This window comes from Tenebrio molitor, chromosome 2 (assembly GCF_963966145.1).
Source record: "Tenebrio molitor chromosome 2, icTenMoli1.1, whole genome shotgun sequence".
In the NCBI taxonomy this organism is placed as follows: Eukaryota; Metazoa; Arthropoda; class Insecta; order Coleoptera; family Tenebrionidae; genus Tenebrio; species Tenebrio molitor.
Genome location: NC_091047.1, coordinates 26,586,305 through 26,610,256, shown reverse-complemented (window position 1 = coordinate 26,610,256; position 23,952 = coordinate 26,586,305). Strand labels below are relative to the sequence as shown.

The 23,952-nt window shown below is 34.1% G+C and overlaps 3 protein-coding genes and 1 long non-coding RNA gene across 5 annotated transcripts in view; 3 read left to right on the top strand and 1 right to left on the bottom strand.

Annotated features, from left to right (window-relative positions):
• Positions 1-23,952, bottom strand: part of LOC138123103 (uncharacterized) — a 211,576-nt gene that overhangs the window by 1,972 nt on the left and 185,652 nt on the right. The window lies entirely within an intron of this gene.
• Positions 7,872-17,261, top strand: LOC138124917 (collagenase-like). The gene is made up of 11 exons (XM_069040108.1): positions 7,872-8,029; positions 8,082-8,232; positions 8,288-8,427; positions 8,539-8,625; positions 8,677-8,816; positions 8,866-9,026; positions 16,363-16,416; positions 16,476-16,597; positions 16,700-16,780; positions 16,844-16,986; positions 17,036-17,261. Exons 1-11 carry the CDS (start codon positions 7,939-7,941, stop codon positions 17,195-17,197), a joined length of 1,332 nt encoding a protein of 443 aa, XP_068896209.1. The 5' UTR covers positions 7,872-7,938; the 3' UTR covers positions 17,198-17,261.
• Positions 12,247-13,998, top strand: LOC138123558 (brachyurin-like). Its single transcript, XM_069038311.1, has 6 exons — positions 12,247-12,408; positions 12,996-13,146; positions 13,200-13,357; positions 13,416-13,502; positions 13,558-13,697; positions 13,747-13,998. The coding sequence occupies exons 1-6, from the start codon at positions 12,312-12,314 to the stop codon at positions 13,906-13,908; spliced, it is 795 nt and encodes a 264-aa protein (XP_068894412.1). The 5' UTR covers positions 12,247-12,311; the 3' UTR covers positions 13,909-13,998.
• Positions 22,257-23,443, top strand: LOC138123057 (brachyurin-like). Its single transcript, XM_069037572.1, has 6 exons — positions 22,257-22,417; positions 22,464-22,605; positions 22,665-22,822; positions 22,889-22,975; positions 23,031-23,170; positions 23,220-23,443. Exons 1-6 carry the CDS (start codon positions 22,321-22,323, stop codon positions 23,379-23,381), a joined length of 786 nt encoding a protein of 261 aa, XP_068893673.1. The 5' UTR covers positions 22,257-22,320; the 3' UTR covers positions 23,382-23,443.

Genomic DNA, 23,952 nt, shown 5'->3' with positions numbered 1-23,952 from the left:
TAACGAAACGTATGAACACTTTAATTTTAAAGTACATAACTGTAAAAAGAGTAAATTAACCGTAAATTTGCCTTACTTCTCCAGAAGTTTACAACATCCGTCTGGATAAATTGAAAAGTAAAGGTGTGTTTACCAGTCACGGAAACCGAAAAATTAATCTATTTTTATATTACCTAGTAGAGTACGCTGATACTCTCACAAAATTACATTCACTAAATATGTACGTGTGAAAACAAAGTGAAAAAATGTATTTCCACGTGTTAATGTGTTAAATTAATTGTTTGTTCAGTTTTTTATTTTTACCAAATATTGCACTATTTTCTTATTAGCATCATTAGTTCAATATCTTTCATTTGTAAAATAAGTATTTAAAGTTGAATTTCTAGATACAGGGATTTTCAAGTACATGAAAAACATTTTTTTCGTGTTCGTTTCCTGAGATACATATACAGTGAGTTTTTTTTAAGACTGGCCATAGGGTTTTACATGCTAATTTTTCAACCCCCTGTTAACTTTTGTTCCGATAAAAATATACAAACCATTTTTGGAACAAAGTTGGAAGATTTTTTAAACTATCGGATAGATTACAATTTAATATCCCAAACCGTCGAAAAAGTTGTGAAAAAATATTTTTTAGGGCGCCGGAATAATAGTAGGTACGTCGAGCGGCCGCCAGAGTAGCGCCATTGTCGGCTCAACCAGCACCTGACGATCTTGTATTTTGAACGCTTTCGGCGCACTAAAAAATATTTTTTTCACAACTTTTTCGACAGTTTGGGATATTGAATTGTAATCTATCCGACAGTTTAAAAAATCTTCCAACTTTGTTCCAAAAATGGTTTGAATATTTTCATCGGAACAAAAGTTAACAGGGGGTTGAAAAATTAGCATGTAAAACCCTATGGCCAGTCTTAAAAAAAAACTCACGGTATGTATAACCGGGAAAATGGTACATATATAACTAAATATATAAACTTTCCCGGTTATATACCTAACTTGACATCTGTCAAAGATAACCTCAAAATTTACAATAAATCAATGTTTTTTAAGACTTTGCCCAAACGAACACGAAAAATGTTATTCAATATTCGTGCGCTGTCAGTTTTCAGGCATTCGGCCTGTTTTGCAGCACTTGGCTGACGCCTCGTGCTTCAAATTTCGGCCTCATACCTGAAAAGTGATCTGACTCATATGAAAATAACTATTGCGATATCACCGCATTAATTGGCTTATGTTCCACCATGCCACTGCAAATAAAATCAAATGTATAGTCCAATTTTTACCCTTTTGAGGTGACGTCACAATTTCCTTCCTCACTTTCTCTTTATTGAAACGACAGAAACAGAAAAAAAACAAAAAAAAAGGCACGTTTATTTATTGATGGTCACTTTGAGGTTATTTTATGCTCCTGTCAATTTGACAATTTTTAATTTCTTTCACTTATTACATTGATTACAAACATAACCTTTCTGATCCTAGCTCAAACATACGTAGAGTTACTAGATAATGACGTCATCGCAAAAGGGTAAAAATTGGACTATACATTTATTTCCTAGCTTGGTGTGATACATTACAATGTTTGCCTTAAAATTATAACATTAGCAAGAACGGTGCTGAGGCTCAAGAGCTTTTTGACGGTGGGAATTTTACAGTCATGCTTTGACAATATTTCAACTTTAACATGACAAACAATACTTCTTGTGCAAACTAGGATTACTCTTGTTTCTTCTATGTTTTTGTGTCCTTGTCATCTTAATCTTCCTTGGTCTTCGTCCTGGTAGTTTAGGAGTTTTGGGTCATGACTGCCTCGGCTCCTGGCTTTTGTGAATGCTGAATGTCTTGGTTGTCCCTGTGATTCTATGTTCTGGCATTTGGAAGAGGAAATACGAAATAAAAGGAGGAAGGATATACTCAAGGAATGATATGATGTTCCTGGGTGTCTCCTGCCGTCGCAGCTGATCAGAGCATGGGGGTTATTTGACGATGCGGTTAAGGAACCGACTTCTCAGGTGTTTCTTTGACGTCCTGGATGTGGTGTAAGTTTGAGAAAAGGTAGCGGATGTTTGGGAGTTTCGGAATCGGCAGGTCGTTTAGGGAGACGTTTGAGTTTTGGAGCTGGAATCTGGAACGGGTTGCTCAGGGGTAGATCATCAAAATCAGTTGGGACTTCAATGGGTTGGGTTTGATTGTCCAGGAGTTTCTCCAGATAGTTCATCTGGTCCTGAAGGATATTGACGGTAAGGGAATTCTTTTGGTTTGTCACGTCATCGGCTAGTCTGCATAAATAGCTGACAGAAACTATCTTCACCCTCATTTAAACAGGTGTCTCGCTCGGGGCACATGTCTATCTGCGCAGATATTTACTATTTTGTTTTTTCTCCCTGATTATCTTAAAATTAACATCACGTGCTGGTCTCTTTTGTCGTCCGCTTAAACCTTTCCGGCCACTACAGTTTACCACCTTTCATCAATTTTTTACCCGTTTTACGTCCTCTGCACGCCCCGAGTTTATCAAGTTATTTTACCTTATTTTGGTATTTGGGTCAAATATTCTCTAAGGCCACCAAGATTAATTGAAAGATAACTTAGCGCCTTGCTCTGGAAAAGCTCTCACTTAAATACGAATAATATGTGGCTAAATTCTTATTGAATATTTTTCCTTGAAAGTTTTATGGTTTATAAGTATTCAGGTAACACAAGTCCAATATCTAATAAAAATTAGATCATGTAGGTTGCTCATGTATATTTATAATACATATGATTCGTGATAAGTAAATATGGAGATAGTTTTCTTGTTAAATTTCTTTTTTAATTTTTTTAACCGAATTTGAGCGAACTAAAAATAACTACTCTGAGGTTTTTAATAATAAGCATTTTTGAGTATTATTGTAAAATAAGTTGTTTAAAGAAGATTGGCAAGATTTTCTAGGAACATCAATTTAAACTGTATAATTTCTACACTTTTCATAAATTCCGATCAAATTTATGCAAACTTGTAATATACGTTCTCTGTCAATGAAATTGTACCATAAATAACGAGCGTTCAAAAAAATTTAAAAATTTCTAGTCAAGTGAGTCGTAATGTTTTCTCTTTTACAATTGCATGTCATCTTTTTAGTCATTATGTGGCGCAACAAGAGAACCAGGAAAATTCTTCTTAAATTGTGCATCGCACTGGTATGACAGCTGATAGAGTTATGCCATTCGTTAACGGAAAACAAAGCAAGCACTAGGCCACTAAACCACATTTTTTTGACACTTTATGAATCAGCGTACATACTGTCTATGCTTAAATTATAGGTAATATAAAATTGGATTGAACTACATTTAGACATTATTCATTAAATATTGCATTCTTTAACTCTCGAGTTTTATTTATGGTTGCTTCAAATTGAATGCATGTCAAAATATTCATTATGAATATATAGGTGTTCATTTAAACTTATCCTCAAAGTTGGCGTTGAAGAGTCGATTGTGAACGCATCACGGATTAGAGATCACGGATCAGCTGTTTATCTAACCTCACTTTTTAGGTTGTTTGTGTTTTTACTCTGCAGACTGACGAGTGGTGCGTTCACAATCGACTCTTCAACGGCAACTTTTAGGATAAACATAGTTGATTACAAAGAGCCTCAAAATTATGTTAAGAAACGTGAAATGTAAAATGCATAGTACTAGATAATTAATTAACAATGATTGCTTTTGCTTAGATGTCAATTTTGGAAAAGTTTTCTAGGTACTAGGAAATAACCATTTCAAACCTATCGCTACAGAGGCGTAATTGATTAAGTAAAAAACTGAAAGCAAGTTAGAAAGTGCTTATATGCTTGTCCGATATCGTTTACTGACGACTGCAGCGCCGCCTCCTGGAGGCAGCGTGCAGTTCTCAGGTGGTATTTTCCAAATTATGCCTGTCTTGACATGTAATTTCACTCGTTAAAACACACGATTTTTTGTAATTCTCGCATTCAAATGTACACTTGCTTTCAAAACTTTCGCGTACACCTATTTTTCGCTGTTTTAAATCAGGACTGTAATTAATCAACTCTGACATTTAAACCTTTAAAAAGTCAAAATGACTCGACTGACAGAGCAAGACAAAGTTTTGATGCTTTCCAAATTAGAAGAAGAGTGGTCCATAAGAAGGGTTGCTACACATAATGGGCTAAATAAAAGCACTGTTCTACAGGTAATGAGTAAAGAAGAGGTGGAAAACAAGAAGGAACCGTGAGTAGAAGACCGATAATAATTTTTTTAATTGCTGTCAATGTCACCTTTAACCCAATCTCAAAATTACCCGTTCACACTGCTTAAATTTTGCAAAATCGTTGTTACTTGATTTTGAATGTGTACGCGAAAGTTTTGAAAGCAAGTGTACAGTAAATCATGCAAATAATTCTAACTTGCGACCTTCAATCGATTGATACTGCTGTTTTCGGAAAAAAGCTTGTCTAAAGGTAAAAAACTGTTAGAAAGTTACCATGTCAGTGACGTAAAAGAAGTAATCGACGTAGGTACAAATGAGCAAGTTAAATGACACATTTTCGATTCGGAACGTTTTTTACAGTGATTTTTAAAATTTGCGTCTCTAATAGGTCCATTATTGTATTCAATTTGGAGTCGTTTATGGCTACCTATTAAAGCACTCGTAGTTTAATAGATCTCTAAGAAAATTTGTATCAATATTTCAGTGTATTATTGTCATTTACACCAAAAAACTTCCAATATTAATTATTAACATCTGTTGCAGATGTAGTTGCATCCGTTACCTTGAATTACCAATTAATACAAAATCCCTAGAATTTGAGAATTTAATTTTTTTATTTAAAAATTATAACAAGGTTGCAAATTCTAAAAAATAACATTAAAAACTCGTCTTCTAAGGGAATTGGCACACTCGTCCCATAGAAAACTCCCCTACGCCTCGTTTTCTACACTTGGGCATCGTGCGTCAAATCAACCCTTATAAAACTCGTTCTTTAATATACTATCTTGAAATTTGCCGGTGTAAAAACCTATTTAGAGAAAGGTTGGCGCCTCAAAAAAGCAATCTCTGTAATTGTTGCTATATTTTAAATAAAAATGAGCAAGAACGTTTTTACCGTGATTTTTGAGATGTGGCGATACATACTTAGAGAGAAACTAGCGCGATTTTAATAATATTATTTGGAACATTTTCATTGCCAAAGAGCAGTTTCATACACAAAATTGTAATTTTTTTGTCTATTCACCTAAAGATCAAGTGCATGTTAAGGTGCAACGAAATAAAAATGTTTTGATGACGATAATTCCTAACATTCAATGGTTTTACTTCACGTACTTTGTCCAGTATATGTAACGTGTAAATTATTAATGCAATTTGAAATTAACTGCGTGATGCGTCAACTGTTTATTTATTGTATAAAAAGTAACAATTAATTGTTTTTTTTTAATTCTTACGAATAAAAGGTTCTTTGTTGCTAGCAACCTACGCATGTCAAATACATTATTAAAATTTCAATTACCGACTCCTTTTGTCGTTATTTTTGCAACCCGCAACACAGCAAACACGTGAAATTTGAATTTCTTATTTACAAAAAGCCGATTTTACACGTCGTCAAATACAAAAATACTCGTAGCTATAGTTGTTTTTTACTATTTTGAGATGATGTCACGATTTCCTTTTTCATTTTCTTGTTAGTGAAAGACAGAAATAGAAAAAAAGACGAGGCAATGTAATTTAACACTATTATTTCATGCTTCAGAACAGAACAAAATATACCTCCACTGTTTTTCTTTTGGTTTTCCTCTTTTGTCAATTTCATTTCACTATTTCTCAAAACTATTTCATATTTACGTCACTTCGACATTTAATAGAAATAGGAAATAGTTTTGAGAAATAGTGAAATACAATTGACAAAAGAGGAAAACCAAAAGAAAAACACTGTACCTATGTTTCGAAATTTAACAAAATGTTATCTGTTCGAGACCTTGTTGAACATCACACACTACATTCACCTAACACAACACTGCATTTTTTTTTGGGAAACACTGTTAACCTAATTTGTTTATTTACCTGTGCTTCTACAATTGACAATAATTTCTTTTATCTAGGACTATTAAATAATACGTTTATTATTTACGTAACGATAAATACATTATGCTAGTCATAAACTATACCCGTGACTTATTATAAGTCATAAAAGTCGTAGGTCGTAGATAAAACGTCGTATTTAACTCGCGAATAATGCCTATAATCCACTCTGGTGATTAAAAAACTCTCCTGCGGCTCTTTTTTTAATTTTCACCCTCGTGGATTATGCTGGGCATTATTAGCTGGTCAAATAATATACTATTATCCACAATCACATTTTAAAACGACTTTTATTCACTCTTATGAACCGTATTAACTAGCATTTTATCCACTAGTGGAATAAACTATTAGATAAGGGAAAATGGAAGATTAATTAATACAAATCATTTGAAATTTATTGAATTACTTATTTTTTTGTGAATTTTTATTGTAGTCTTCAGCATAGAATACTTGCTCCACATTGATGAAGCGGCGTACTTTTTCTTGATCTTCAAAAAATACGAGAGCATGACTTTCTCATTGATTACCCCTACTTGGCGTTGTTCTCTTCACTTGTTGAATTCAGCGAATTTTTTTTCGTAATGATTGTTCTTGACACGATTCTGGTAATAAACGGTGAGTTGCTTCTTGGGCTTCTTCAAACATTTCTTGAGGAATAGACTCAGCTTCTTCTATTTTCGACACTTTTTCGTGTAAAATGAAAAAATAAACAACAAATAACCTTAGCAACCAACACCTCGCGTTCTGAGTTTCACCGAGTTTCAGAAGGAAGAACGTTCTTTGTGATATTTTAAATAATCATTTGGGCTTGTGATTGTGGATAAATAGTTATTTGTACAACTAGTTATGAAAGTCACACTTTTTTTCATGAATTTGCAGATTGATTAAAGAGGGCGTAGCCCGAGTTAATCAAGCAAATAAATGAAAAAAAGAGACTTTCATAACGTGTTGTACACACTATTTTTTTACATACCTATCGACAACAAAAAAAAATACGTATGCTTTGTCAATCATCTCCAAGGAGATGGAATAAAGTGATGCAAAAAAGTACTACTTTCACTACGATTTTTCGTGTAAAAAAGTGCTACTTTCACTATGATTTTGCGTGTAAAAAAATGCCACTTTCCTTACGATATGCAAAAAACGTTATATTGCATTCGTGTTTTAGTCGCATTTTATCCACTTAAGGATATTAAAGGCTCGACTATCGTCTCGCGTTTAAATATTCTTGCCTGGATAAAATGCTATCTAAAACACTTATACAATAAATAACTATTAACTATGAAATTGATTACAAAGACAACTTCTCAAAACAATTGTCATTGTCAACAAATGAGAAACTTAATAGTTATTTTTGATCAATTCGACTTATTTTTATAATCCTATCTCATTAGTCATTAATTAGCAAATAATGGCGTTATCATGCATCCATACATAATCCTTCCCCATCTACACACCGCAAATGGTGTCAAGACGCGGAAGTAGAAATTCCTCCAGGTTCTTTTCTATCTTGTTCCATTTCTTTTCGGTTCTTATTCTCTTTATTCCAGTAGTTTCCCAATTTCGGAATTCCATGTTCTTGTAGGGTGCCGTCTTTTTCCTTTCTTGTAGCTTCCTGCTTTACATATTGCTTTTAATTTTCTGTTATTAATCATTCATGCTATATGACCTAGCCTAAAGCAACTAGATAATTTTTGACGTAGTTTCAATTTCGCAATCAAAAATAATTTCTGTATAATGCCCTTCAATTAAAAAACATTTATCTCAAGTTTGATAATGAATCTGGCTTATCTGTTATCATATTATCATTTATTTATCTTACACTGATTTCAGTATAAACTAAAAATCAGCAGCTGTGTATCAAAATGAAATATTACGCTTTTCTTTGTTTATCTGTACCATTAGCTTTGGCCTCTTACCAAGATCCGTCTAAAACCATACCTTTAAAATCTACACGTAAGTTTAAGATTTTAATTGTACTAGTTCGCATAAAATAACAATATTTCAGATCCTAGGATTATTGGTGGCCATAGAGCTGATCCTGGTCAATTTCCTTGGAAAGCAGTACTGCAAATTAGTGGAGATCGCTCGGAGTGGATATGTGGTGGCAGTCTGATAAGTGAGAAATGGGTATTAACAGCAGCAAGTTGTCTTGAGAGGTAATACCATCATTCACCATCGCAGATTCCTTCGTATTACTTTAAACAATTTCAGGGCCATCTCTGCTTATATTACCATTAATGACACAAGTAGTTCTATGTCTCTGAACATGATTACGCATGACACATTTGACTCGATGAGTCTATCAAATAATATTGGACTTGCGGAACTCGAGGAACCAGTGACATTTGACGGTAATTAATTATTATCTATTAAAAGTAGATGAAAAGAGTTCATCATGACAATATTAACTAGATTTTTTGTAGTATTTGCTCGTTGATATTAATAAAGTTTTGTGTTAACAGAGTACGTCAGTGCTATAGGTCTTTCAGAAGAACCTGTAGAAGCTGGTGTAGAAGTTACCATAATCGGTCCCGGATCTACCAGTGCCGGTAAGATAAACAATTTTTTCCATATTATAATTAATTTGCTTCTCTCATTAGAAGGCAGCGCTGACGCAATTTCATATTACACTGAATTGGTAACCATTTCAAATGAAGAATGTAAAGAAACGTTTGATCTTATTAGAGATTCAAATGGTTGTGCGGTTTCAGAAACTGATGACAAGATGGGGTCATGCTTTGTAAGGATTTAAAAAGTGTGGAATTTATACTGAGATGTTGGAATTGCAGGGTGACATTGGTGGTTCTGTAGTAACTAAAGCCGACACTAATCCTCTTCTGGTCGGTGTCATTAGTTTTGTGAGCGACAATGGTTGTGATCATGGGGATCCCTCAGGTTTTGTAAGAGTTGCAGACTACATAGACTGGATTCGCACGAATATTGAAAACTAAAAACTATCCAATGACTGTATTTTAGCATTTAGATAGATTTTAAAGTTGCAAAATATGTAAAAATGTTTCCATGTATGTTTATAAATAATTCAGTATTATTTTATTGATATCTGTAACAAGGCTAAAGGCACAGACAATTAAACTATAGTAAGACTGTCAAGTGGGATTACATTTTCGAGGACGTGCTCAAGTGGCGCTGCCCGAGCGTTAGGCCAAACTAATGTATAACAAGTTGCATATCTGACTTTCTGTATACCTAGTTGCCTATTTTTTTTCAATTTGATTTAAATTGATACTTATTTAAAAAAAAATAGAAACGACTAAATAAGTATTAAACATTTTAATACAAATTCTAACATATACAACAGTAGTTCATTAAACGAGTTTGTGTGTAAATTGGGATTTTTTGGGCATGAGTGGACTAGTTTAAGGCGAGTGAAACTGAATTGAAGGGTAGATCTAGTTCAATAATTTGATTTTGCGTTAACTTCTAAAATTTCTGGAGATAATTTTAGAATCGTGCAAAAGATTTTTTAATTTTGAAATTGTTTTTCGCTGATATCGGTCCATATAATAAATGTTTCTACCTTTTGAAGTACGACTACTAACTTTCTTGCATTCAAGTACTTGCAACACACTAGAAGATTTTGTTGGGTGTCTATTTTGGGCCTTGGGCATAACAGGAAGGATTAGATTCTCTACAGTGGGATTTTCAGTAATCGTAGAATTTTCAATTTGTTCAGCTGGTCTAACATTGTTTATTGAAGTTTGTTTGTCTTCACGAAGAAAAATCGACGGCAGGGCGTATTTATGGAGTTTTGTTTTTTGAGTAAAGAAATTGTTGCTAAAATGTTTCTCGCAAATAAAGGCATTATCTGTTTTGAAGGGTGGTGCAACATTTACCTAAAGTATCGTTTCCTTTGTTCTTCTAATTTTGGATATTTAAAATGTTTATTTTTTATCGCCGATCTTGTTGTTTACAAAGCATATCCAAATAAATAAAATAAAAATTACGATCTGAAAAACCATATTTCGTACTTTTTCAAAAAGAAAAAGATAACTTACCAAATAAAAAGATAACGAAAAATTATCTCAAGATAGGTACTGGTTTGGAGTAATTTATTTTGTAGAACAATTTATAAAATTTATTGACTAAACCTTGACAGAAATTAGAAAATTCAAAATTACTGATGACATTATTAATTAATATTCAAATCAACCTTCTTTTTAAACGGAAATTCCCGATCGGATTAACGAGTAAATTCGGTAATTTAGTTTGGCCTAACGCTAGAGCAGCGCTAGTGTTGTCGTGTTTCCCATGTTTTATACGGGTTTTGAAAGTCTTAATTCTGTTGATGGTCTGTGGCTAAAGGCTAAAGGTTTTATGAACAAATAAATTATTATAACTTAATAATACATATTGAATTGAATCATTACCAAGCCAGATGAAGAGTAGATAAAATTCGTCCCACATTAGTATCGTGCGATCGAAAATAAAAAAAAATCGAGACGGCCGTGATTAATACACTTCAGTTGGGAGCACGTAAAAATTTAATTCAAATGTCATCAGATGTCATTAATTACAATAGTAACTGTCATTCCCGACTTTTAAGGCACTCACCAACAACTTGCCTTGATTATTTTGTTTTTCCATACATGAAAAACAACGTGTTCAAAAACAGGCCTGGCACAATTCCTGAATTAATGCAAGTAATTACTAATAACTGCAATTTAATGTATGTCCCGACTTTGCGAAGGTCATTTGGAAACATGAAGCGAAGAGAGTAGCATTATGTTTTGAAGCTGAAGGCAGACATTTCGAACATTTACTCTAGTTCGTGTTTACGATTGGAGCTCCTTTTACAACCGACAGGTCACACATAATTCACACCTTTATGAAAATCAATATTTCAACGTTCTCAAAATCACTAACCTAACTTTTAAGACTGACATCTGATGGTTGAATTTTTAACGAATTGCCAACTGAAATTTTTGGTCACAGCCAACTCTAATTTTTTTTTCGATCCCACGGTAAGTACGTCCTAAAACATGTACTATCGCGCGTTCAAATGAAGTCCTGGGCTGGGGAGGCTTTGGAAACCGTCAATAATTGTTGTGCTCTTTTAAAGTGTAAATTAATTGGTGAATGTTGACAGCTAACTTAAAATTTAGAAACAAAAAAATCTTTCTTTTTTTTCTTTTTTGCAATGTTTTAGATTGAAAATGTAATAACTAGCGATTCCTATTCTCGAAGCAAATATCCAAGAGCACCATTACTGAAAACAAACATGTTTAATTATGTGCCGAACTGCCGATTAAACACAAACAAATGTCATTCGTGTAAACGGCGGGAATTTCAAACTTTACACTGTTCTAAACGGTTTAGTTTTTCCAACGCCTACTCAGCTCAGAATTTCATTTGAACGACCGATAGTAAAGATAACGTTTTTCAAGCTAATCAAATGTTTTCAAATATGTCGATAATGATATTGTATCCTAACAGGAAATGAAATATTTGTAAAAAAAACATTCGCTTGCTTACTTTCACAATACTATATTATGTTACAAGATCTGCTTTTAGTAGGTACTTAAAGAGCGATATCGTATAATATTTTTTTCGCTACCAATTCAAAATTTTGTTGAATTTAATTCTTTTTTCCTGTTCATAACAGCATCTTGTACCGCTATAGCCTCTAATCCATAAAAGGTCAGCTGTTACCCATGAGTGTTTTGTTATTTCGTTTTTTCTGTAACAACCCACGTGAAAGAAGCGAGTGAAAATAGTTTGTAACACAAAAAAGAATATATCAAAAATAGTAATTATTTTCTGCTTCTCTAAATAAATGCTTCATCAGTAATAATTGTCTACATTTACATATATTCTTCTGCTTAATTTTACTTTCTGAATTCGCTACTTTTTTAAAAAAAGTAATAGCCTTTCCCTTTTCACCGTACTGGTACCTTGCGGTCGGCTTTTTCCTCTTTTTCCTTTTATGTGCGGCGGGACTCCGAGGTACTTTGTTACTTGCAAAACCCAAAATAGTAGAAAAATACTGGATTGTACATAATTTAGGAGCTTCTTTAATGATTTCCAAAATGTTAATCTGTCACTATCAGTTCATTTCATTCTCTTCGAATCATACAAAAGCGAAAAATTTATTGATGAAATAGATTAAACTTATCATTTATTTCGTAATTTTGTGTGTATGGCTTGCTGATTTCTTGTTTATCGTAAAAATATATGAATCATTTTTCAGCAAACAAGTTTACATCAGTCAGTCAAAATGAAACATATCGCCATTTTTTGTCTATGCTATGTGCTAGTGTGGGCTACGCCCTTGCAAAAAAGTCCATTGAAAAAGGTTCCTGTAAGGGACTTAGGTAAGTTTATTTTTTCAGAAACAATATCACAAGACTTCTCATTTTTTCGGAAAATTTTGATTTTATGACGAAAACTTTGTTGCCTAAAGCAACAAACTTTGAGTCTAATAAAATCAAAATTTTCCGAAAAAAAATGGGAAGTCGAGTTATATTTGTCTAGACAAATTCCCGAATGAACAATTCAAACAAACATTCGGAACAACATCACAAAACGGATTAAAGGTTAGTTTATATTCATCGTGGCACTTTTCCTGCAACAATTTACCTGTTGTATTCCAAATTGTTTTCACACTGTAGTCAATATCACTGCTGGAGTCGTTTCTAAAACGATTTTTTAAATCAATTTCGGAAAACGTCAAAATAATTTTCTGACATTCTGTTCATTAATTTGTGTTACCAACAAAAACAAAAGCCTTGTCAACGTTGTTTTTCACCGGAAGGGAGATTTTTGTCGGCGGAAGACGCATTTTCTGACCATGACTAGATTTTTTCGCGATATTTGGCACACTATTGGTCAATATCAACTGTTTTCATAACATGAGGGAATTTGTCATCAAAATAATTTCATCTAAAAAGGTATATCCAAGATTCTAGAATTATCAATGGAGATCTGGCAGGCTTAGGTCAATTTCCTTGGCAAGCAGCTCTGTACGTTCCTTTAGGGTCTTCGTATTTTGTTTGTGGTGGTAGCATTATAAGCGAACAATGGATTCTCACCGCTGCCCAATGTATTTACGGGTAATAATACATTCACGAAATATAGACGTTGTTTAATAAATTATAATTTGAAGAGTCGATTCTGTAACCATTCTGGCAGGAGTGGTAGATTTGAATGGCTCTGGTGCGTCGGCACAGTCATCTAAACTAATTGTTCACAATGACTACAAACTCGATATTCCTGATAATGATATTGGTCTTGTTCAACTAAGCACACCACTCACTTTCAATCGTACGTATGAAGTTTAACGTTTAAAACAAATAACACCTATTGTAATTTTTATCAATAGAATACGTAGCCGCAATAACTCTTGCAGAAAACCTTCTTGAAGACGGAGTTAATGTTACAGTAAGTGGATGGGGTGCAACAAGCGACAGTAATTACATTTTTTGTTGTAATTATTAAAGCGAATGTTGTTATTTTCACTTTAGATGATGATGAAAACCAACTTTTGTATTATGTGGATCTAGTAACGATTCGCAACAGTGAATGTACAGCAATTTATGGAAGTATTCAGGATTCTAGTGTTTGTGCAGAATCAGGAACGGCTACTGTGAAGAACGCTTGCTATGTAAGCTTGTAATAAAACTTTTGATTTGAATGCAGTTGTAAGATTTTAGGGTGACGGTGGTGATCCATTAGTCCTTGATGTTGAGACCAATCCTGTACACGTTGGTCTTCTTAGTTTTCTCGGTGGCGACCGTTGTGAGTCTAGGTATCCTTCTGGATTTACAAGAACAGCTTCTTTCAGAAACTGGATACGAGATATAACCGATGTGTAGATTACACGAGAACAAACTCCAATTGTCTGTAATAAAAAAAGATAATCAAATTGGGTTGCCGTGAATTGTAGTAGAATTTTTAGTCTTGAATTTTTTATTTAAATTAATAAAAAAATGTATTTCTCTCATTAGTTTATTGATGACTGATATGGAAGAAAATATCTTTAAATAGAGAAACTGTATCAACGGAATGAGAAAGGTACCACGTCATTACAGCCGTGATTAGCCAGATCAGCGTATGTACATAACGGGTGTTTTTTTTTTAAATTTGGCGTCGAAGTAGGCGTTGAACTGTCGATTGTGAACGCACTATACAGGTTACGGATCACGGATCAGCTGTTTAAATTTTACGCTTTTACACAAGTGGTGCGATCTCAATCGACTCTCCAACGCCTACTTCAACACCCTTTATCGACGTAATCTTGGTTAATAACGTAGGTACGTTGCATAAGTTTTGAGAATTTTTTCAAAACCTAAAAAAAATGTTTGCAATAATTTATTTAAAATGTAACAAGAACAACTAAAAACAACAATATTTTTTAACATAAAAATGATGTTATATAATTGCTAATGGGCCATGGTCTTCGATGGCTCACAACTTCCTCTTAATGTTCCTCATTAGATTTTGGACAGATACTAAATCAACTTCTCTGATTTTCTGCATTATTCTCCTTCTTATCTGCTGTTCGTTTTGAGCGTTCCAACCATTGTTATAAACTCTTCTGCTTAGTAGAGCCCAAAAATTTTCGATTGGTCGTGCTTGAGGAAGATTTGGGGGTTGTCGTTTCTTAGTACAAAAGGTATTCTGTGCTCTTCTAGCCAATTTCTTGAATGCAAAGCATAATGGCTCGATTCAAGTCTTTTGTAACATATGCATAATTACCATTCCAACTAACAATTTTGTAGGTTGTTCTTAAAAAAAAATATTGTAATGATTCGAATTGGTTTGCTAAATTGAGAATTTTTAATTTTCAAAAATTTCAAGGAAACGTCCTTAACAACCATTTACCGGGAACTGAATAAGAAGGAATAATGGAATTAACGAATTTGATTTTGGCAAATTTCAAATTGAGACAAACACCAAATTAATGTTCAATAAATCACTTGATTTATTGAACATTAATTTGGTGTTTGTCTCTAGCACTCTTAAATTTGTGTCAAATCGAAGGGCGGGGATTGTAATTTACAAACAAAACATTTCATCGTAGAAAATAACAAAAATTGTTTGCACTTGCACTTAGAAAAGTAACAAAACTAAGTAGAAACAGGGTTGGTAGAAAACACAGAAAAAAAGGTAATAGTAATATCATTTAGGTTCGTAGAAACCAAATATGTGAGTGAGAGAAAGTAAAGAAAGATTGCAAACTCGTTATGACAATTTTGGGAAATTCAAACAAAAGTAGAACAATTCTTGGAAGTAGCAGTTCAAAAGAATTGCATGTGGATGGTATTGCAAAGGTTAAATTCTTAACGTTTACATAAACGTTTCAAGTTCAATTTAGGATTATAATATAATACAAACTTGTTTCATCTTATTTCCCTTTGTTCTCTTGGAGCTCAAGTATTATTGTCTAGAGTCAGTAATTAAGATAATTTCTCGAATTCTTTAACTTGATTTCTATTCAATAATTCCATTTTCTTTCACATAAATTATTTTAAATTCTTTATCGTGCGGTGTGATCTTCTTACATCTAACGATTGGGGAAATGCATTCTCACCAAGGCGACCACCTTTTCTAAAATAGTCTAAAATATTTTTATTCATTATTTGTTCCTTGGAGCCCTCGCTGTCGGGGATACTCCGCCCGTGTCCACCGCTCTCAATTAGCTGTAGTTCGGTGCAATGCACAAAATGAAGCCACGCCACCCAGTGATATGGATCGTTGACAAAACAGCTGACACGTGAAAAGAGATCCTCATAAGTCTGCGGACAGATCAGAAGTGGATGATTTGTTAATTAAGGCCCGGTTTATTCACTTTCAAGTAACTTTATTTGAACGGTAATTAATTAGTAATTACCATGGATCTACCAATAGCAGATTCTAAATCATAGCAACTACTCGCCAGATAAATTTACTTGAATTTACTTGATTAAATTTATCAAAGACGTGTATTTGGAGATTTGGAGTGATTTGTTTATTTATTATTTATTGTAAAGAATATGACATCACCCACTTCCAACAAAAGTATAAAAGACAACAAACAAGTCTACATCAGTTCCAAAATGAAACATATCACCATTTTTTGTCTATGCTTTGTGCTAGTATGGGCTACGCCCTTGCAGAAAAGTCCATTGAAAAAGGTCTCTGTAAAGGATATAGGTAATTTTTTTTTAATCCAAATCATTTCATCTGAAAAGTGTCTTAGATTCTAGAATTATCAATGGTTATCAAGCGGGCTTAGCTCAGTTTCCTTGGCAAGCAACTCTATTCGTTAGTTCGCATTTTGTTTGCAGTGGTAGCATAATAAGTGAAGAATGGATTCTCACCGCTGCCCAATGTATTGATGGGTAATAATAATAACACATCCACGAAATATAGACGTTGTTAATTGACTTATAATTTTAAGAGTCGGTATTGTAACCGTTCTGGCAGGAATTGTAGATTTGAATGCCTCTGGTGCGGTGGCTCAGTCATCTGACCTTATCCTTCACAAGGATTACGATCCTGAAAATTTTCTAAACGATATTGGTCTTGTTCAGCTAAGGACACCACTCACTTTCACTTGTACGTATGAAGTTTAATGTTTGAAATAAATTAACATCCAAGATTTATTGTAATTTTTGTCAATAGGATATCTAGCCCCAATAGCTCTTGCAAATTACCTTCTTGAAGACGGACTCGTTGTTACAGTAAGTGGCGCAACAGTCAGCGGTAATTGAAATTCTTGTTGTAATTATTAGATTATTAAATCGAATGCTGTTATTTTGTTTTTAGACGGTGATGAAAGCCAATTTTTGAATTATGCGGATCTAGTAACTATTCGCAACAGCGAATGTACAGCAATTTACGGAAATTCTATTCTGGATTCTATTGTTTGTGCAGCATCAGGAACGGTTATCTTGAAGAACGTTTGCACTGTAAGTTTGTAACAAAATGTTTTATTTGAATGCAGTTGTGAGATTTTAGGGTGACGGTGGTGCGCCACTAGTCTTTGATGTTGAAACCGATCCTGTACAAGTTGGTATTGTTAGTTTCATCGGTGGTGACACTTGTGAGTCTGGGTATCCTTCTGGATTTACAAGAACAGCTTCTTTCAGAATGTGGATACAAGAGAAAACCGGTGTGTAGATTACAGGAGTATAAATTCCAATTAACTGTAATCAAAAAGATAATAAAATTGGGTTGCCGTAAATTGCAGTTATATTTTCAGTCATACATTTTTTATTCGAATTAATCAGAAATATCCCACATAAACGCAGATGTACCTCCACAAAAGTACAACGGCACGGAAGGACTCCTTCAGTAAAACGCTCGTCCTATAGTCGCCTTGCCGCTCTTGAATTACCAGGTGTTTCGCCATAGAGTAAATGCACATCGACGTATTCTTGTTTTGTGAACTTCATAACTTTTTGTAAGATTCGCAAATTTAAAATTAAAAAATGATAAATGTCATAGGTGTTGCTAAAGAAATTGCAGCCAAGCAACCAGAATTACATTTTTAAACCCACTGATTAACTCATTAGCGTACAGCAAATTGTGACCAAATTTTCAATTATTTTTATCTAGAAAACGAAAAGACTTTTATTAGAAACATTTTTTGTATATGAGTTCTACTCATCGTCACCTATTACTGGATTTCTTCTGGCAGGTTATATCGGGACCACCCTGTATATTGCTGAAAATGCATAAATATAACCGGCCTTCAAATAAAATTATATTTTCTCCATCGATTAACCTATCGTCAAAAAATTACCACAAATAACGAAGAGCCTCCCGTCTGTAGCCCTGTCTTGTTGAAAATACCCCTGAACCAGTTGAGTTGATTGATGAAAACATCAAGAATGTTGTTTCCGTACCTTTCAGCTGTTACTGAATCATCAAGAATCAAGATCCTTTTGAACAATTTTTTGACAAGTTGACACTGTCAGCTCAGTCTGCTGCGACAGTTGCCCGAAAGATAATTGGCGTCCGTCTTCCATTTGACGTTAGACAGTGTCATATTTTTGTCAGTACGAACCGTGGGTTTCCAGGTTTCCGCTAAACACTGTGACTTTCTCGAAATGTGTGAACTCTGTGATCATTGCGAAAATAAGATTTAATCACATATTATATCCCAAGTGCAAAATTTGTTATCGAAATTTTTTTTGCTAATGAACGAAAACATCCTCGAGTTCGTCTCGTGCTCTTATTTGCTAATAATTGGTCTTCTGACCTCATTTATGGATGTTTGAGTTCATTAGCAAAAAAATTGCCGATATTAAAATCTTGCACGAGGGGTATACGGCTGATTATTTCCGGAATAGAATGAAACCAAACGCATTATTTCCAATTCTTTTTATTCAAAATAATTAAAAAAAAAATCAGGTACCGACATTTTTTATCAGATTATTGCATATGTGCATTTTAGAGAAATTTTATCGGGTTATTTTTTGTTTTCTCGTTTTGATTGGTCCATATTTGTCAGGCAATTGGTTGCTAAACACATGAAGGAAATAATTATGAATATCTATTGTTCAGAAGTGAAAACCATTTTCGCAGATAAAATTTTGCGAACAAAATTATTATGGCGATTAATGACATTTTTGACAGTTCAATTATTATTTGACAAGCTGAGCCATACGTTTTTAATGCTTTTGTTTTTCATGCCCTACTTGACCAGAAAATTTTTGAAACATACGGTATAATACAAATTTACTTCATCTTATTTCTCTTTGTTCTCTTATTGCACAAGTATTATTGTCTAGAGTCAGTAATTAAGATAATTTCTATAATTCTTTATCGTGCAATATGTAATCTTCTTACATCTAACGATTGGTGGAAATGACTTCTCACCAAGGCGACCACCTTTCTAAAGTAGTTTAAGACATCGTCATTATGTATTTGTTTCCTCGCTGTCGAGGATAGTCCACCGCCCTCAATTAGCTGTGTTCCGGCGCAGTGCACAAAATGGAGCCACGCCACCCATTAATATGAATCGTTGACAAAACAGCTGAACGTGAAAAGAGATCCTCATAAGTCTGCGGACAGAATATTAACCAGGCTTGAACGAGAGGTTCTATGAGTATCGCGTGGGATTCAATTTAACGGGGGAAACAATTCCAATCTTAACACGATCCCATAGTTCGCATCTCAAATTCTTATAATGTTGTTCATGTTCATAAATAATTAGCTTAGTCATTTATCTATTAATCAAATTTCACAATTCACGGACCGCAAGTGGAATTTCATTTACTCAAATCTTTAATCAAACCCAAACGTCCGCCAACGGTACGGCCTCTCGTTGAACCGTAATTAAATAAAATTCACAATTCACAATTTTTGTTTCGTATTTTTCCGCCAAAATATCAATCGAGGGAACAAGCAGTGACCAGGATTGCATCCACAACGTCGAAACCATTAGTACAGTAAAGAGTTGTACAATCTTATTGGATGAGTATGATCATTGATCATTCTTCATTTTGTAATTCATTCAAGAATGGTCACAAAATTTCTTCTTGATATTACGGGTGTTTATTTAAATTTATCCTCAAAGTAGGCGTTGAAGAGTCAATTGTGAACGCACCACCGATTACAGATCACGGATCACTGCTTAAATCTAACCTCAAGTTTTAGGTGGTTTTTACTCTGCACTTCTGCAGACTGACGAGTGGTGCGTTCACAATCGACTCTTCAACGCCAACTTTGAGGATAAATTTAAATGAATACGATAGTTATTGCATTGATATCATCTTAAAATAAAAATTAATTAGCATACAGTTAATTTTCAATAAAAGTATTCATTACGTTCAAAAAAATAAAGACACAATTATTCTCCTTGCATTAACTGCTACTGACATATTTCTTTTGTTGGTATTCAAAGAAGCTTATTATTATTTCTATTATTCTGTGAATTAACAATTCCTATTACATAAAACTATGTCTCATCCCTTCAAAAATATTTCTATAATATTATAGTATTTTACAGTTGAAGTCCGTTAGGATAGCCTTTACTGCCGAGCCAGAAATTTTGTGAGGCGAGCTCGCAGAGCGAGTCGAATAATACTGGCGAGGCTGTAAAGGCCCTAACGGACGTGTATTGTACAATAGTTTTTGTAATATCTCTACGATTCGTTCACAATTATCTTTTTGAAATATATTTTTTTTAACGCCATCGAAAAAACCGAATGATTAATAAGTGTGCGGAGGACGTCGTCATGTCAACCGTTGTTTGTGAAAAAAAATTGTTTCAATGTTGTTTGTCAGATTTGTTCAACGCTTAACTTTCCGTTGAAAATGAATGAATGAAACCAATAAAAAATCGCAATCATATCCGGAAGTGAGGTCATCGTTATTGCCTGCAAAATCGCGCTTGTATTAGTGTTAAAATTGTGAAGCATCATCTTCGATCTTGTCTACATTTGCTGCTGTCCGGATGGCTGCAGAGCAAGTGAGGACATCATTATTCCCTGCAAAATCGCGCTTGTGTTGGTGTTAAAATTCTGAAGCATCATCTTCGATCTCGTCTATATCTGCTAGTGGCATACGGATTTAGATTAATTCAAGGTGTGTCCCATAATATTAAACATTAATTATTGTATCAATTGTAAAAAAGTTGAAAAATAAAGTTTAGATCTGCGTTGCTATAGTTATTTAGTCATTCATAACGGCTACTCCCGCTCATAACGGACACCCTTAACGGACTCCGGCCATTATGAGTTTGTTTACATGGTGACAAACAGTCCGGAAGCCACCTTTAACAACTAGATAAGTATTACAAAAACATTTTATCGAGTGTCTATGAATTATTCTCAGAACTGTAAATATTGTGCTAGACTAGCTGAGTGTAGCTCTTCAACTGAAGTTATTCGATAAGATAAAGTTGCTAATCTTTGTGTAATTATAGCACAACAGATTCCTTGAAAGTACCTTCATTTATTATGACATCTTTTTTCTCTTATATTCCCAACTGTTTAAATAATTTTTGGAGAACGTATTGATGGCCGTTCACTTCCATTCCTTGAGCTCATTATTACTTTTTCACGACATAGTTTGAACACTTCGATCTACACAGTCTCGAAATAATTTGTAGTAAACGGTCGCATCTGGTATTCACCCAAGCATTCCTTTGATGCTCCACCAATTTTTGTCCCATTATGAAAATAGAATTCCATGATACCAGAAGAATTGTAATTGATTAGTTCTAAAATGACAAATGAAATAACTCACACCACTGCTTAGAGTAGCTTCTTCGTAATTCTTGAGTTATTCGACGAGGTACTCTTTCAATGGGATTGTTTATGTCAGCCTGAGGTCTATGTCATTCTTAGTATCTTCTCTATTACGTTATCAAAGTTGTTTCAAGTCCCTTGGGGCCGACACACATCAATTGATGATAAATCGGGGGAATGAAAAGGCCACAGCAACACTGGTACGTTGGCGTGTTCTAGGTATGTTGTAGTGAGTCTTACTGAATGAGGGTTGTTCTGCTGGGAAGGGAATGATGGTTATTTAACCCTTGAAGATACGGAAATACAACCGACTGCAGCACTTCGGCAATGTAGCGAGCAACATTTAAATAGCAAGGAATAAAAACTGAAGGAGATATCTACCATGGCACATAACCCCCAAACTAGGACTTCCTTGGTGCACTGTGGCGATCAAAAGCAAAGTCTGAACGACGGCACCTCTAGACCATAAACGAAAACGGAATTAATCATTGAACACCACCTGATTTCATTTTTGCATCCCTTTGCTACGCTGCTTGTATCATTCCAGTCTGCGAGTTTTCGAGTCAGGGGTAGGATTAGCATTGGAGGATAAAAATTCAACACCAAATGTTATTATCGACGACACACTTGAAAATTTCATAATAAGTTGAATCACAATTAAAAATTGTTTTATTTTTTTCAGTTAGCTATCAACCAAATGATAACTTTTAATACATCATTAGATTTAGAAAAAAAACCCAAAATAGCAGAAAAAACTATGACAGAAAAGTACCGGATTGTACATAATTTTGGAGCCTTTTCCAAGATTTCCAAAATGTTAATCTCTCTTCATCAATTCATGTCGTTCTCTTCAGATATGAATCATACAGGATATTTCAGAAGCGAAACATTTGTTAATTAAATTGATTAAATTTATCACATAGCTACGTGTATTTGGAGATTTGGAGTGATTTGTTTATGTATTATTTATCGTAAAGAATATGACATCACTCACTTGCAACAAAAGTATAAAAGACAGCAAAACAAGTCTGCATCAGTTCCAAAATGAAACATATCGCCATTTTTTGTCTATGCTTTGTGCTAGTGTGGGCTACGCCCTTGCAGAAAAGTCCATTGAAAAAGGTCTCTGTAAAGGACATAGGTAAGTTTTATTTTATCCAACTCATTTCCTCTAAAAGGTGTCTTAGATTCTAGAATTATCAATGGCGATCAAGCGGGCTTAGCTCAGTTTCCTTGGCAAGCAGCTCTATACATTGGTTCGTATTTTGTTTGCAGTGGTAGCATAATAAGCGAAGAATGGATTCTCACCGCTGCCCAATGTATTGATGGGTAATAATAATAACACATCCACAAAATATAGGGGTTGTTAATTGACTTATAATTTTAAGAGTCGGTACTGTAACCGTTCTGGCAGGAATTGTAGATTTGAATGGCTCTGGTGCGGTGGTTCAGTCATCTGACCTTATACTTCACAAGGATTACGATCCCGATTATTTTCTAAACGATATTGGTCTTGTTCAGCTAAGGACACCACTCACTTTTACTCGTACGTATGAAGTTTAATGTTTCAAATAAATTAACATCTAATATTTATTGAAATTTTTGTCAATAGGATATCTAGCCCCAATAGCTCTTGCAGATAACCTTCTTGAAGACGGACTCGATGTTACAATAAGTGGATGGGGCGCAACAGATAGCGGTAATTAAAATTCTTGTTGTAATTATTAAATCAAATCCTGTCATTTTGTTTTTAGACGGTGATGAAAGCCAATTTTTGAATTATGCGGATCTAGTAACTATTCGCAACAGCGAATGTACAGCAATTTATGGAAATATTCAGGATTCTAGTGTTTGTGCAAAATCAGAAACGGCTACTGTGCAGAACGCTTGCTATGTAAGCTTGTAATAAAACTTTTGATTTGAATGCAGTTGTGAGATTTTAGGGTGACGGTGGAGCGCCACTAGTCCTTGATGTTGAGACCGATCCTGTACACGTTGGTCTTCTTAGTTTCATCGGTGGTGACACTTGTGAGTCTGGGTATCCTTCTGGATTTACAAGAACAGCTTCTTTCAGAATCTGGATACGAGATGAAACCGGTGTGTAAATTACACGAGAACAAATTCAATTAACTGTAATCAAAAAAATAATAAAATTGAGTTGCCGTAATTTGCAGTAATATTTTCAGTCATAAATGTTTTATTTGAATTAATCAGAAATATTTATAAATCTCATTAATTTAGTTTTTCTCTTATGTGGAAGAAAATATTTTATTTTATTTTATTTTAAATTTTATCAACGGAATGAGGAAGATATCACATCGTTACAGCCGTGATTATTACAACATTTGTTGTAAACTGAGAAAAACTTTGAACGTCCAGACCTAATCTTAGTTAATATGCATAATTACCATTTCAACTGCCAATTTTGTAGGTTTTTCTTAAGGAAATATTGTAAATGCTCGAATTGGTTCCCTAAATTAAGAATTTTAAGTTTATTTAAGATTAGGGGTTGTACCTGCGGTTTAAATTCTCAACCAAGAAACATTACGCACTTGTACTTTAAAACTTTAAACCCAAAAACGCACTTGTACTTCAAACTAACACTAACTATGTCGCCATGTCGCCTGGGCGGGATGACGATTCCGACTCGAGCTCCGAACAAAGTAATGAAAAGTG